The sequence below is a fragment of the Acartia tonsa genome, chromosome 1 (genome assembly GCF_053477335.1).
Source record: "Acartia tonsa isolate MP-2025a chromosome 1, ASM5347733v1, whole genome shotgun sequence".
NCBI classification, from domain to species: Eukaryota; Metazoa; Arthropoda; class Copepoda; order Calanoida; family Acartiidae; genus Acartia; species Acartia tonsa.
Window position 1 is genome coordinate 2,077,259 of NC_137260.1, and position 15,640 is coordinate 2,092,898.

Consider the following 15,640-nt stretch of genomic DNA (forward strand, 5'->3'; position numbering starts at 1 on the left):
TTTGTTCATAATGGCCATTTTCTTTCTTTTTTTGATGCATTTTAGTACCTTAAAATCGACTTAATTTAAAAAAAAAACTTAAATTACTTAAAAAATAAGAGGTCTACAAAAAAACCGATTGCATTTCTGAAAATTTTACATCTACTACTTACTAAAAGAACCGGCTAGCTATCTTAAATAAAAAGTAAAAAAGTTAATACACCTTCTTTTAAAATATTTTTTTTTGCTTACCTTATATTATTATTGCTTATTATTTTAATTATCTAGAAAATGAAATAATCATTGGATAAAGATGTTGCCGTTTGGCTTTGATGGCACTGATTTTAGTACTGTAAGTAATAAGTATATTTTAAAACTTTCATTGCGAAGATTCTCTATAATTGTTCTTGTCTTTCAGTCTGTCTCAAATTCAAATTCAAATTCAAATTCAAATATTTATTGGGACAAAACAACATATACATTTAATATTCAACATTCATAAATGGTAATTACATTGTATTAAGAATTTATTAATAAACTATTTTTATAAACAATGAATACTATAGGTTTAACACAATATAATACAAGTATCCAAGGACTAAAAAACGCCTGAGGGCGGTGTTGACAGCCTTTTAATTTTAGACTTCGATTTAAATGTTTTTTTTAAAGCGATCTTTTTATATAAGTAATATATGTACACTATATACAGCAATATGCAAGGACGGTTGTTTAGGAAAAGTAGGGGGGGGGGGGGATAGGAAAGTGGAGAAGAAATAGGGTCTCTGTGCGATTATAAAAAATGTATATATTTTAGGCAATCAAAAGGTAAGCTACAGGTTGACTTGAATAATCATTGATTAATGTTAAGGTCACAGGCGGGACACTTTCTGTCTATCTTTCTGTCTGTATGTCTTTCTATCTGTCTATTTTTCTTAATTTATTTTTTTCTGTCTGTCATTTATGAAAAAAACCCCTAATATCATATGAAAAAAAACATAATGTTGAAATAAAATTATGGACTTTCTGGAAATGATTATAGATTTACTTTGTCTTTTAAATTGTACCCAACTGTTACAGGAATCATCACATATGACGTATATTTATTAGTAGCGAAGCTACTCTCTAATTTACGTTGTCTGTCAGTCAGTCCGTAACTCAGCTGCTAATTAAGATAGACGACTGAAATTTATTTTACGAAGATTCCCTATACCAATGAACATCCAGTATGTAATTTTCTTTGTACGTCAGACTATCAGTCATGTTACAAAATATAATTATCGAAAAATAAAAATACATTAAAAGGTTTCGTGATTATTATTTTTCATAATAGCAACAATGATCTTTTTGTGCTTCGCTACCTATGGGTGTTTTTTCATTGTTTTTTTTTCATAGTATGAGACATGTGGCTTAGCCTTATCCCAGCTTTCCTTCACCGTATTTGGAACAGTCTTGAACAATCTACTATTCAATGCCATCAAGGAATGGACCAATAAAACTTTATACAAATTCATCTTTTGATCTACAATAATGGATTTATTAAAATCTCTGGACCAGATTATCATGTACACTAATAAAGTGAAAATTGTATTTGAACGAACTAGCTAATAAAGGATGTCCATGTTACCAACCTAAATTGAAGAAAATTTTTGGATCTACTGCAGTTCACCGTGAAATATTGCTGGTAGGCAATATTTCCAAAAATCTATGATTTTTAAAGGCTGCTAGCTGCCAAACGGCTAAACGTACAGATCATGCCCGCACACTGTTTTAAGCGGCATAAGAAGGCCTACAATTAATCTGGAATAGCAATAAATCAATAATGCATAATTATCTCGCAGTGCAGAGAAATGCGCGAAAAAGACCTATTTTAAGCGTTTTGTTTTCAATGAAGCTTTCCCTTTGCATCATTTGATCTTGGCTATTCCAGATTATTTGTAGGCCTTCTTATGCCGCTTAAAATAGTATGCGGATTTGATCTGTACGTTCAGCCGTTTGGCAGCTAGCAGCCTTTAAAATTCATAGATTTTTGGAAATATTGCTTACCAGCAATATTTTACCGTGAACTGCAGTAGATCCAAATTTTTACCCTGTCATAATATCAACGTATATTCTACACCCATTTTACAATAAAAAGATACAATTTTTAAATGCACATAAAGGAAATCTCAACACTATTTCTTCACTGTCCTTATTTAGCTTTAAAATAATCTAGAAAGAATAAGATGAAATATTAATGAAAAATATTAAATAGTGAAAACATTTTTTGCTAAATGCCCTTTTCAAAAAAAGTGTAGTTTTTTTCACCAATTCTATGTTTTTTTTATAGCCAAGGGAACTCTAAAACTGTGGTCTCCAAAAGTTATTATATGTTACAAATAATTTCTAGATATTTTATAGTGCTCCGATACTTACACAAGAAAAAAGATTTTTTTCAAAATTTCATAAGGCGTTAGTTTTCATGATGATTAATCTTTTTCCATTATCATTTTTTAATTTTTCAATTTATCCATTGGCATAGGAGACACCTGGCATTCTGGAACGGATATTTAGATATTGAAGACGAGTCAAACTGTAATTTACCTGTTTTTATACCTCTTTACATTCCTACTAGCAGCTACGCCTAGAGGCCTCTGAGGGAGGGGGTTAAATTCGATAACCTTATATTTATTTTAGTTTTAGATTGAGAAGCTACCCTGTAAAGGAGAACCACATCGGTTCAGCGGTTAGCAAAACTCTTCGGTACAGACAGACAAACATACAGAGATCATATTACTTTTATAAAAGGATAACACAATTTTATATTGTAATTCTTTTTTGTCTGCATGCTAAGATCTTAAAAAACCATAAACTATTTTTGATATCCATTTTGACGAGAACAACGTTTTTGGAATAGTTTTAAGCTATTTATTTCTATTTAAAAGGGATATGATGTTTTTTAGGTATCTTTACTTTACATCCCTTCCTCCCCTTAGAATACAGAGCCCCTAGATGCAATTGGCGCAGCCTTTATGTAAACAGAGTATTAGTAATAAAAAATTCCGTGCAAAATTTATTACAAAGCATCTTTGGCGGGTAAAATCTTTAAAATAAACATTCCAATAGATCTTAAGAGATAAGACATTGGATGATAAATTGATGTATAATACCATCTATGATAAACTAAATTACTCCTTCTATAGATAAAAATTTTGAAAATTTAAGCACTGCTAGTTTGGAACCAACCAAAAAAAATTTAACAAAAGTACCCAAAGTTTTTAAGCCAAAGAATAAGATAATATGCTTATAAAACTTTGGTTACCAGTGCAAATTACAGTGCAATGTCTCCTTCCTACCAGAAATTTTCCTAAAATTCTATGATTTAAATATCTGCTAAAAACAGGCCTCCAACTACCATGTTCTAATTCTCAATATAACTCTCTCCAATCTATTGGTCAGCAATATTGTCAAACCAATGTCCAGTATTTATATCAGCTACGCTTATGCAAAGGTTAGTATTTAGGGAATGTCAGACAGACAGACAGACTTCCCGATACATAGCAATATCACCCTATCTAACCTTTTGGTCAGTAATATTGTCAAACCAATGTCAAGTATTTATATCAGCTACGCTTATGCAAAGGTTAGTATTTAGGTACTGACGGACAGACAGACCAACTTCCCTATCAGAATCTATTGGATTGTTGTAACAACTAATATTCTATGAAAGTTTGAAATCGGCCATCAATAAAGGTCTCATGAAAATATAAGTTTTTTTAGCCCCTGCGGGGGGAGTTTTATCCCTACTTGGTCTTTTTTCCTATGAGACATTTTTCCAGTGGGCGTTTCGAATCTTTACTTAATCTAACATTCGATGAAATAATTATCAAAATTAGTTTTGTTCTTGAAAGGTTGGTTTGTGGTCAAGTTGCAATATGAGGAAAATCCCCAAACAGCCTCGCTTTTAAATGATAGACAAAATTTTATTAAAAGTCAATAATATTGTTAAAAGAAAAGTAATGTATTGGTTTTGTCCATAAAACATGGATGACAACATCCATAAATAGCGATGCACAAAAAAATCGTGAATGGGAATACGTCCAAGTTAACACAAAACCTTATTTTATTTTGTATGAAAAATGACAGATCGACGGTCATAGTAAATTACATACTGGATGCTCAGAACAATGGGTAGAATTATCTTATGGGCCAATGCATTCCCCCTACACTTACTATTTATGTAGTGCACCTGACATAGCAGCAGTAGGAACCATTTTTAACGTCTATAGTTATGACGTGGTGTCGGCCCGAGATTCGAACCTACCACCTCCCCGGCGACGAGTTGATGCGCTACGTGATTATCTTTGATACTATAATCTTTTAAAAATTATAAAAAATCTGACCAAAAACATCAAATTTAAGGGGAAATATGTGAAAAATATAAAAAATAGCCGAAAACATAGTTAATTAAGCTCTTTAATGACGGGAATGCTGACAAAAAGTTTCAGCCGTGTATTATTAACAGGAGCTTACAAAATTACGTTTCCCTCTACCCTTGTCTGTCAGATGAAAGGACAGACGGAATTAAAGAGTAGATCTGCTACTAAAAAAAAGGTATTAAAATCTTTTGACCTATTTAATCTGTAAATTATATTTAGAGTGAAGAGTACGTGAGCTTAGAGTTCTGTACTTTGTACACAATTGCGAATTCTGGTGCTCTGGGTATACTCCCATGGTCCATTATGATCCTTGGTAAGTTTAGAGTTCTATACTTTGTACACAATAGCATACTCTGGTGCTCTGGGTATACTCCCATGGTCTATTGTGAAAAATTATTTGAAGAATGGAGGCTAAATAATTTTTCTATTAAAGAAATATTGTATATCCCTAATGATACACAAAATTCCCACATCTGTAGATTAGAATTAGTAATTGAAACGTTTAGACACTTAACTTAATGAACCAACTAATCAAAATTCAATTAAAGTCCCAAAAGTTGTAAAGTTAATAGATAAGAAACGTGATTGTAAATTTTTGGGGACCAGTGTATTAAACATCCCAATGTCCCCTCCCTCCCTGATAATATAGCAGGTATCATCTCTAAACCTAATGTATTCTATTATAGCCTGGCACACATTTGCAGCCGGACGTCGGGCAGAACTTCGCAGCCGGGGTATTCTAAAGAAATCCATCAAGTTCTTTGCTGTGGTCAAGACAGTCGCGAGTTCGGTGGCTCAATATGGCGCTAGAGATGGCGAGGATAGGTATACATTCACCTATCTATCTATCTATCTATCTATCTATCTATCTATCTATCTATCTATCTATCTATCTATCTATATATCTATCTATCTATCTATCTATATATCTATCTATCTATCTATCTATCTATCTATCTATCTATCTATCTATCTATCTATCTATCTATCTATCTATCTATCTATCTATCTATCTATCTATCTATCTATCTATCTATCTATCTATCTATCTATCTATCTATCTATCTATCTATCTATCTATCTATCTACCTATCTATCTATCTAGCCCACCCCTCTCCCCAGACTGGACCATACCAACCCCAGAACAGAAAAGGAATAGGAAGAAAGCTGTTACTATCTACGAAGGTCCCAGGTAACATATTATTCACATTTTGAAATGCTACATTATTTAAAAGCCCTAAAGTCAACTTTAAAGACAACACCCAAAAGGCGAAGCTCTGAAACGATATTAACGGGCTTAAACACTTGTAGATTATGAGAACCAGTGAATAATTAGAATATAAAGGTATAAAAAATGAACAAATTGTAATTAAATTTGTATACTGCATAATAGAAATATTGTCTAAGTAAAACACTTCATGGACTTGATTATAGAGATGCTTAGCTTCTAGGGGCGTAGCTGCAATATATTATACTAGCGGCTACGCCCCCAAGAGGCCTCTAGTGGCATTTAAATGTTTTTTTTTATTTTAAATATCTAATTTGAGAAATAATTCGTCTATGTTATCAGCTGTTAAATTCATCTTTCTATGCAGCGCGACTACGCTAGCGAGACTTTGCTAGCGACACTATACGGCAGAAATATTTAAACTTTTTTTCAATTAATTGTGATTCATCTTGGGAGGATGGTGGAAACCTCCCCCAAAATAGTTAAAATCTTCCCGGGACATATGAGAATCTACCCTGTTAAGAAGAACCCAATCGGTTCAGCGGTTAGCAAGATCTTTCGGTACAAACACATAGACACACAGATACACAGACACTCAGACAAACATCCTGTTACTTTAGTATAAGGATTATTTTTTTTAGGTTACCCCAACAAATAATGGTTGTTGCTTTATGGATATTTTGTGGAATGCTTGGACTAGTAAAGTAAGTTTCTCGTATTCATTCGAATCCGGTGGATAGGAACCGGTTCTTATCCATACGAAAAAACTATGTCTAGCATCGTATCATATCTAGCTTTCTACAAATATAAAAATGTACAATCATAAGATTAAAACCAGTTTTTTTTAGCCGAAGGCACCGGCTAAAAAAACTGGTTTTAATCTTATAATTGTACATTCTATATCCGCGGAAAGCTGTTTACAATACGATGCGAGAAATAACTATTATACTTTCAATTATTTAGGGTAGATTCCTAGATTTTTAATTTTCTCCTTTTCAAGATAAAATGATGAAATTTTTAGGGATTGAATAAATTAACATTCTAATTTGCATATTGCATGGGGTGCAAGATCATTCTTAGGTTTTTCTTGATTCCTATTCAAGATAGACGACTGAAATTTCCAAGGATTTAATAAGTTCACATTTTAAATATTTCCACCAAGTGGGTTTTGGGTGCTAGATCAATTTCTAGATTTTAACGTTATTATAAATTTTAAAATAAATGTTATCAAGTATAATGTTTTTTTTTTAATGACATTGCTCTATAGTTCACTTTTTCTGCATGTTAATCCATGATTTTTTAGCTCCGCTATTTTTGGATGTTGACATCAATGTTTTCAGTTTATATGATCCGGATAAAACCACACCGATAAATGTACAATCAAGAGAACTTTTAATTAGGTAAGAAATTTTAATTAAATAATTAAATATTCCAGTAAGGCTTCGAATCCGATACTGAAAAAATCAGGTATTGCATCATTTCCGATTTTCCACGAAAATTAAAATGAAAATCCTAAATAAAAACCAGTTCCTCGGGTCTAACAACTGGTTGAAATCTCATAATTAATATTTAATATCAACGGATAGCTGTGTATATAATACGTAGCAATAAATAACTACTATCATCTTTTCTTGTTAAAGACCAGAAGCAAATTCTACAAAAGAAATAACAATTGTCAGAGATTTTGATGTTGCCTACTGCAAAATTTACAAAAAGGTAACTTTTTTCTTATTTACTGCTTCAAATGTTGTCATTCTTGTTTCAATACTTAAAATAAATCGATATATTAATACATGGATGTTGCAACAGATTTTCATGTACTTAAAAAAAACGACATACCCCATCCAACATCTTAACTTCATCCCCAATCCTCCTAGTGGATGAAAGTACTGAACAATAATTTAAGTCCATCATAGCAACCTAAATTAACGACTAATTTTCCCCAGCCAATACATACACGTAAATTCTACATCCATTTCAATTACATCTATTCCATACTAAATAGCTTTATTACACTAGATTGTCAATCACACACATTAATCCGCCAAATTAAAAAAAAATAACAGATGGACCTTTTTTCAGTCTCATATGATTCAATCCAAAAATACAAGATTTACAAGAAATACAAGAAATCTATGGTCTATTTGATATCCCTAAACAGACCTTAAACAAAGAAACTCGTGCCTTCGGCCCCTCGGGGCTAAAAAAACTGGTTTTAATCTTATAATTGTACATTCTATATTTGCGGAAAGCTGTTTATAATACGATGCGAGAAATAACTATTATAAGATTTTCTTTCAGGAACTAGAAATTTTGGATTTCATTAATTGGATTCTTCTTGTGGGCATTCCTGTTATTTTTGGTAAACTTTACATTAATATCCAGTAACTACTCCCTGAGAGATATCTAGGTGCAATTGAAGAAAGTGTTGTGGTGGGGATAAAGAATAAGTCAACCCTCCTCTTTCATTCAATTTAATTCTTTTTAAATTTGGGAGGTAAAAGAGTGTTGATATTTTTAGTTGCGATTTCTCAATCAGTGCAGTGTAGATAACCTTCCCTAAAATAGTTTAAAGCCTTCTTTGGACCATAAGAAGCTTTTATGAAAAGGTGAACCATGTAAATCCAGTTGTTACAGATATCTTAGGCTACAGACAGACATCTAGTTTTTTAAAGGGGTGAGGGCAAAAATTAGCATAAAGCCATCATAAGGGTTCATTCTAATTGAAAACAACCTAAAACCAACCCCGGAACTATGCTACTGTCTCTAATAAAAAAAATCTATTTGATTTCACAAAATATATATAACATTACAATATCCTAATTTCTGATTCATTGTTCTCAGTAGGACGACATTTTAATTTACATTGTCTTATTTGGACGACTTTTTTACTTTTTTTATATTTTACCATAGTAACCGAGAAACCTTCTTTTTTAGCGTTGCGGACTGAAGAACAGACAAAGTGCTTTGAAACTAAAAATACTAATCTTTATAATAAAGTAACAGGGTGTCTTTTTGTTTGTTTGTCTGTCTGTATCGATGGATCTCGCTAGCCACTGAACCGATCGGGTTCTCCTTTTCTCCCCCCCCCCAAATAAAAAAATGTTTTTGCTTTTTAAACCTAAAATTTAAAAAGATGGGATATGTAATTTAACTCCCCATTCCTCAAGTATCCCGAGAGGCCTCCATGGGCGTATCTGTTAATTTTTTTTTACAGTTAACAACTTTAATATCTAACTTATACGTATGTAAAAAAGCTTTGATTTTAAAGTATCTACATATATTTAGGACCATTCTTAGCGAGTATTGTAGAAATGCTTTTCTTCCTACGCCGCTGTTTCCTAAGGTCTGAATACCCTCACATACCATCCAGGTAAGATTAATATCCGCTGGATTAGAACCGGTTCTCAGCAATGTATAGCATCGTATTATATCCAGTTTTCTACGATTCTAAAAATGTACAATCATAACATTAAAACCACTTTAGTTAGCCTGTTCATAATATTTTTTATCAGTTCTAAAACTTACTTTGTCCGATTATCCATTCATTTTTTGTTAATGCTTCGCTACTTATGGATGTTGTCATTCTTAATATATTTAGATTGCGAACCTGGTTTCTCTCCTACATTGTTGCCATCAGCTTCACTGTCAACTATTCCATCAACTTTATCCTGGCCGAAGGCATCTTTCCACAGTATTTTCCTGGAGTAAGTAGCCTGGCGGTTTCCCTTAAAGTACCCAGTCGCGCACAGAACCCCCCCCCCCCCCCCACAAGGAACTTATTTGAAATATATTGAAAATTATTTCTATTTTTAAAGACGATATTTCATTCAGCCTATTTTTTACCCGACGGACATCTTTAATAGAAGCCAAGTAAATTTCATTTCTTTGACGGACAGACAAAATGAATTATATAAAGAAACTTTTGTCTCGTATTCATTCTAATCCGGTGGATAGGAACCGGTTCTCATAAAAAAAAAACTATGTCTAGCATCGTATTATATCCAGTTTTCTTCGGCACCTCGGGGCTAAAAAAAACTAGTTTTAATCTCATAATTGTACATTCTATATCCGCGGAAAGCCGTTTATAATACGATGCGAGAAATAACTATTCTTTAATTTTCCAATTTGATTATCATTTTCTTTATATATTTTTAGCTAACCAATTTCCACATTCTGTTGTTGAAATATTTGGTTGGGTGGGCAGATATTTTTACCCTTCCATTGTTTGTTTTGGCGATAGACACAAAATTAAGGTAATTCTTATCTATAGAGTTGCTACTCTATAATTAGTATTTAGGGAAGTGCAGGCATCTTTACCCTTCCATTGTTTGTATTAGCGATAGACACAAAATTAAGGTAATTCTTATCTATAGAGTTGCTACTCTATAATTAGTATTTGGGGAAGTACAGACATTTTTACCCTTCCATTGTTTGTATTGGCGATAGACACACAATTAAGGTAATATTTGTAGTGTAGAGTTGCTACTCTATAATTAGTATTTGGGGAAGTACAGACATCTTTACTCTTCCTCTGTTTGTTTTGGCGATAGACACACAATTAAGGTAATTCTTATCTATATAGTTGCTACTTTATAATTAGTATTTGGGGAAGTACAGACATTTTTACCCTTCCTTTGTTTGTATTGGCGATAGACACAAAATTAAGGTAATTCTTATCTATAGAGTTGCTACACTATAATTAGTATTTGGTTGGATGTGCAGACATCTTTACCCTTCCATTGTTTGTTTTGGCGATAGACACAAAATTAAGGTAATTCTTATCTATAGAGTTGCTACACTATAATTAGTATTTGGTTGGATGTGCAGATACTTTTAACCCTTCCTCTGTTTGTATTGGCGATAGACACAAATTTAAGGTAATATTTGTAGTGTAGAGTTGTTACTCTGTAATTAGTATTTGGGGAAGTACAGACATTTTTACCCTTCCTTTGTTTGTTTTGGCGATAGACACAAAATTAAGTTAATTCTTATCTATAGAGTTGCTACTCTTTAATTAGTATTTGGGGAAGTACAGACATTTTTACCCTTCCATTGTTTGTATTGGCGATAGACACAAAATTAAGATAATATTTATAGTGAAAATTTCCAGGGATCTAAAGGAATAAGCCAATGTCCGATGAATTGCTGTAAATTCCCACTGATGATACACAAAATAACCTCTTATGTAAATTACAATTACTGGTTGAAACTTTCGGACACGCAACTTAATGAACCAACCAATCAAAATTCAATGAAGTTGAAAACCAACGAATAGGAAAACTTTTTAATAAAACTATTTGGGGAATAGTGTAACAGCCCATTGTTCCCTTCCCTTCCTGAGATTCTCTTTAAGTATTACTATACAGGTTAGGTTAGGTTAAGTTATGAATACACAAATAAGCCCTCCGTAGGGGTTAGGGATTTAAAAAACCTAAAATATGGTTTAAAATAGGCTTGGTTAGGTTAAAAGTCCACTCCTGCGTTTGTCCTCTCCGATGTTTGGGACTCCTGCCTTTGTCCTAGGACCTTCTTGAGTAGTTTCCGAAATCATACAGCACACTTACATGTGCAATTACCTTTAGTTTAAATTTAGAAGCAACTCTATTCTATAGGTGAACATACTTTCTGTCTGTCCTTCTGGACCAAAAATATTTTCTTTATTGCACCTATTTGCAGGTATCGAAATGGATAAGACAATGGCCAATATATTAATGTAAATCCCCAATGTTAACACACTTAATTACCCCTTCTGTACATTACAATTAGATGTTAAAACGTTTGGACACTCTTAATAAACCAAACAATTAAAATTCTTTAAAAGTCCCCAAAGTTGTTAAGCCAACGAATAAGAAAACAGGTGTAATAAAAAGCCTATTGTCCCCTCTCTGTCTCTGGCCTAACTGTCCTTGTTCTATATAAATTTCAATTAAAAATATCTCAACACTATCTTAAAAACTTGCTTGAATTTTTTGGTAAATCTCTTTGATGCAGAAAATGAAACGGACAATAGAGAGAGAAAAATCCAATAATTTTTATGCTCCATATTAGGATATATAAGTTGGAAGGAATTTTAATGTAGATTTGAAATCTGCATCAAATTTTAAGGATTTTTTTTTTATAAAATTCGTTTTTTGTATAATTCTTTATCTAAAAGCGGAAATACAATTTAAGTTAATTAATTTTGACCAATAGGATAGGTGGATTAGAAACTACCTGCGCTCTAATTGGGTGAATGATGTACGACACTTAAGCTTCTCCAATCAGAGCGCAGATAGTTTTCAATCCACCAATCACAGATGTCAAAATTAATTAACTTAAATTGTATTTCCGCATTATACAAAAAACGAATTTTATAAAAAATCCTTAAAATTTGATGCAGATTTCAAATCTCCCACTAACATTAAAATTCCTTCCAACTTATATATCCTACTCCATATATATTTGTTGAGAAAAGAACTTGGTATAGGTCTTTATTACGGTAACATTAAGTATGATTTTATTCTGTGAGCGTAGCAGGGAGACTTGAGAAGAATTCTAGTTGCCCTTACAAACATTACTTTATCTTGGCAAATAAAGTCCAGATATGTATAGTACTCATATTTATAGGATGACCAATAAAAAATTTCCAAATAGATTTTTACCCAAGATGGCGAATATACAAAATAATTAGTCCAACTTAAAAGGAATTGTCTAGCAAACCATTTATAAAAGATTTAATCTAATAATTTGGGGGAAAAGATTCTAGAAAATATAATTTCTAAATAAGAAAACTAATAAGTTTTTTTAATGGTCATCCTTTTTGATATTGTGTATTAATATTATTTCATTTTTTGTTACAGAAAGTAATTCAAGAGAATTATTCCTGTGTATAATCAGTTTTTAAGGATCAACCTGTATGATATTGTGTTTGAATTATTCATGTATATTCGCAGAAAAAAAACATTTATTAGTTTTTTAAGGTCACCCTTTATTATATTGTGTATTTTATGTTATTTTTTTGTAGGAATGGAATTATTCATGTGTATAAGCAGAGAAAGAAGAAAGAAAAGGATGCAGATAGTGAATCAGACATTGTTTATATGTAATCAATCATTAAATACTTTTTAAACAATACTTTGGTAAAGAATAAAGCAGTAAATTTGTTTTCTTTCAAATAAAAAGAATCAATTGTACAATATATAAAAAAATTGTCCAAGTGATCATTTTATTAATTACATTTCCAGGTAGTTACCCTCAAAGAGCCTAGTCAAACAAAAAGAACCTTGCCCCCTCTCCTTAATTTAAATTTATATGAAAAATAAAGGGGGGTAGTTTTCCATATTTTTTGTTAGGCTAGGTTATTTTGAATCCTAGGTACCCTATTCCCCCAAGTGTACATTTTTCGATATGTACATTTTTAAAAGCGAAGCTTTTCTATAATTAGGGTCGGGACGTCCGTCCGTACGTCACAGTTAGCTCTTTTCGTTAATTTAAACAAGTTAGAATTGTCCTATCGATTTCAAACTTTGCATGGTGATTTCTTTAGTAGTTAGGTATGATTTAGAAAGCGTAGCTACTCTATAATTATTACTAGAATGTCCATACGTCTATTTTAAACATGTTGATTTATCTACTTTTTAACAACAAATTTTCATGGAACCTAGTAATAGTGTCGGACTGATTATGACGTAAGAAAAAAAATTAGCCAATGAGAGGCCATTATTGACAAATGGTAAAATTTATAGTGGCCTCTCATTGGCTAATCTTTTTTCTTACGTCATAATCAGTCCGACACTATTACTAGGTTCATTTTTATGTGATCTAATTATCCGTTTGATCTGATTTTTGGTATATTCATTCAACAAATTTACTTACAATTTTGTTTCGATTCTCATACATTTATATTCTGATTATTCAGTTCAGACACTATACAAGTGTTAAAGTCCGTTTGTCCTACCGTTTTAATGCTTCGCTTTCAAATATGATTTTTATACATAATTCTTATTATAATGATGCTTCTATCACGCTAGCTTGCTATATCACATCAAAGACATGGACAATCTTTTTGAAATCTAAGACTGTAGAATTAGAGTAAAACACTAGAAGGGGGAAGGGGTTAAATGTCCCCACTCTAAGGACTGTATCAACTCTCAATTGGGTCTTTAAAAATCAATCAATAGTGTCGAGAATATTAACACAGCCAATAGCAAAAAAAAAGGTCAATAACAGGTGGATCCAGGTAGTTATCTTGCTATACATCTATACTATTGATTTATTACTGTATAATGTAACTGATAAAAATACATGGTAATGGTTGATAAAAATGTTGAGTTAGATCATAAGTCGCGTACTACACATACAAATGTTTGCAAAAGAAGCAGACGGTACAACTTTTATACTTTTAGTCATGTCTCAGTTTGTGCTGTCCACTAGCAATTTTTCGTATCTTAGCCATTTTCCATCAAATGTAACCATCTCGTAATCAATGATTAAATGGCACTTAAAATTCGAATTTCGATCTGAAATTTTGCATGAATAATCCTTGGCTATTTTCCCTAAATCGAACAAAATGTTGAAAAAGTAACGGCTAACGGCTGGCGGCCTAGGCGTTTTGCAATTTTTTTTTGTTATTTTTAGAGCAAATTAGTCACGAAACCTATCTCCACATAATAATTTTTGTCGCTCAAAAACCTTATCAAACGGTTCTAGCCGGTAGCTGTTGGTAATAGAAATTTAAAAATGGTTATTGCTATCATTTGACATGAATTAAACCAAAAATATGTTTTAAAAAGTTGATTCCTACGTAATTAATGATGAATTTGCCCTGATAATAGGCAAAAAACGGCTAAACGGCTGAGCCGCCAGTCGTTACTTTTCCAACTTTTTGTTCGATTTAGGGTAAATAGACCTACTAAGGATTACTCATGAAAAATTTTAGATTGAAATTCGAATTCTAAGTGCCATTTAATTATTGATTACGAGATGGTTGCATTACCCCCCCCCCCCTTTCCCCCTTATATTGGTGAATGGCCGATGTCCTGTGCTTACAAATTTGTTATCGCATTATAGACAGCTTTCCGTAGATATTAAAATTTAAAAAGAATATAATATAAGATAAGATAAGATAAGATAAGATTTATTTTCCTCAAAGGTACAACATGTTTTATTAAATATATATCATATATTAAGTTACTATGCTTTGATTGGTTTGTTTCTTCTGGTTTGTTATGTTTGGTACAAGTTTAGAAACAAGTTACATAATAACTACTATTAAGTACCTAGCATGGAATTGGCCGAACTTCGTCTCCACCTAGTTACCAAGCCAGTTCAAATAGGATAAAGATAATATTTTACAAGAAAAATTCCATGCAACATTGTACCAGATAGTTGGCATAACCCTTTAAGGGTTGTGGAGCCACTGGTGTACTTTGACGCTTGCCAAGCCGATACAATGTTATATGTGCAAATAATCTTAACAATAATAATAATGGTTGGTACAGTATCTTGCTGTGTATTTCAGACATCCTCCTACTATCAGTTGCAACTCCTCCAAGCATAAATTCGGAACAATTAAGGAACCAAAACCTTCGTGAGAAGTTGCTATTCCCGTTGTGATCCCTTATCAACTCTGTCCAGACTGGTTCCTTTATAACAAATTATTTTCATTATAGAGTGGAGTTTTGCCCGTGTCTAAGGACACCTCCACCCTAATAATTACAGGGCAACGGTAAATATCGCGACATTGCTGGTCCAAACCAATAATCCATAATAAGAATATTAAAATAAAATATTGAAGTAAAACGGTGATGGTGACAGAAAATATACTTAGATAATGTGTCTATAGATAAAAAACAGTACCTGTAGCGTATTTAGGTACCTAGGTGAACAAGGAGTAAAGAATGGTTTCGATTCCTACGGAATCTGATTTTCATTTCTTGGGAAGGGATATATAAAAATCCTCTTGTGTACAAATAAAATAAAATATAGGTAGTATGCGATTCCTACGGAATCTGATTTTGGTATTTTGAGATGTAGG

General features: G+C 32.2%; 1 protein-coding gene across 2 annotated transcripts; it reads left to right on the forward strand.

Moving 5' to 3' along the window:
* The first annotated feature begins 216 nt into the window (after nucleotides 1-216).
* On the forward strand, nucleotides 217-12,785 carry LOC145331863 (uncharacterized). Of its 2 annotated transcripts, XM_080176712.1 has the most exons (15): nucleotides 217-331; nucleotides 1,372-1,456; nucleotides 2,496-2,514; nucleotides 3,358-3,466; nucleotides 4,614-4,707; nucleotides 5,081-5,219; nucleotides 5,500-5,586; nucleotides 6,264-6,326; nucleotides 6,963-7,022; nucleotides 7,263-7,338; nucleotides 7,924-7,984; nucleotides 8,911-8,995; nucleotides 9,224-9,329; nucleotides 9,781-9,878; nucleotides 12,629-12,785. In XM_080176712.1, the coding sequence occupies exons 1-15, from the start codon at nucleotides 293-295 to the stop codon at nucleotides 12,708-12,710; spliced, it is 1,203 nt and encodes a 400-aa protein (XP_080032838.1). In that variant the 5' UTR covers nucleotides 217-292; the 3' UTR covers nucleotides 12,711-12,785. The 2 variants fall into 2 exon arrangements, with proteins under 2 accessions (XP_080032838.1, XP_080032849.1); XM_080176723.1 differs by lacking the exons at nucleotides 217-331; nucleotides 1,372-1,456; nucleotides 2,496-2,514; nucleotides 3,358-3,466 and adding an exon at nucleotides 3,545-3,598.
* The last annotated feature ends 2,855 nt before the right edge of the window (nucleotides 12,786-15,640 follow it).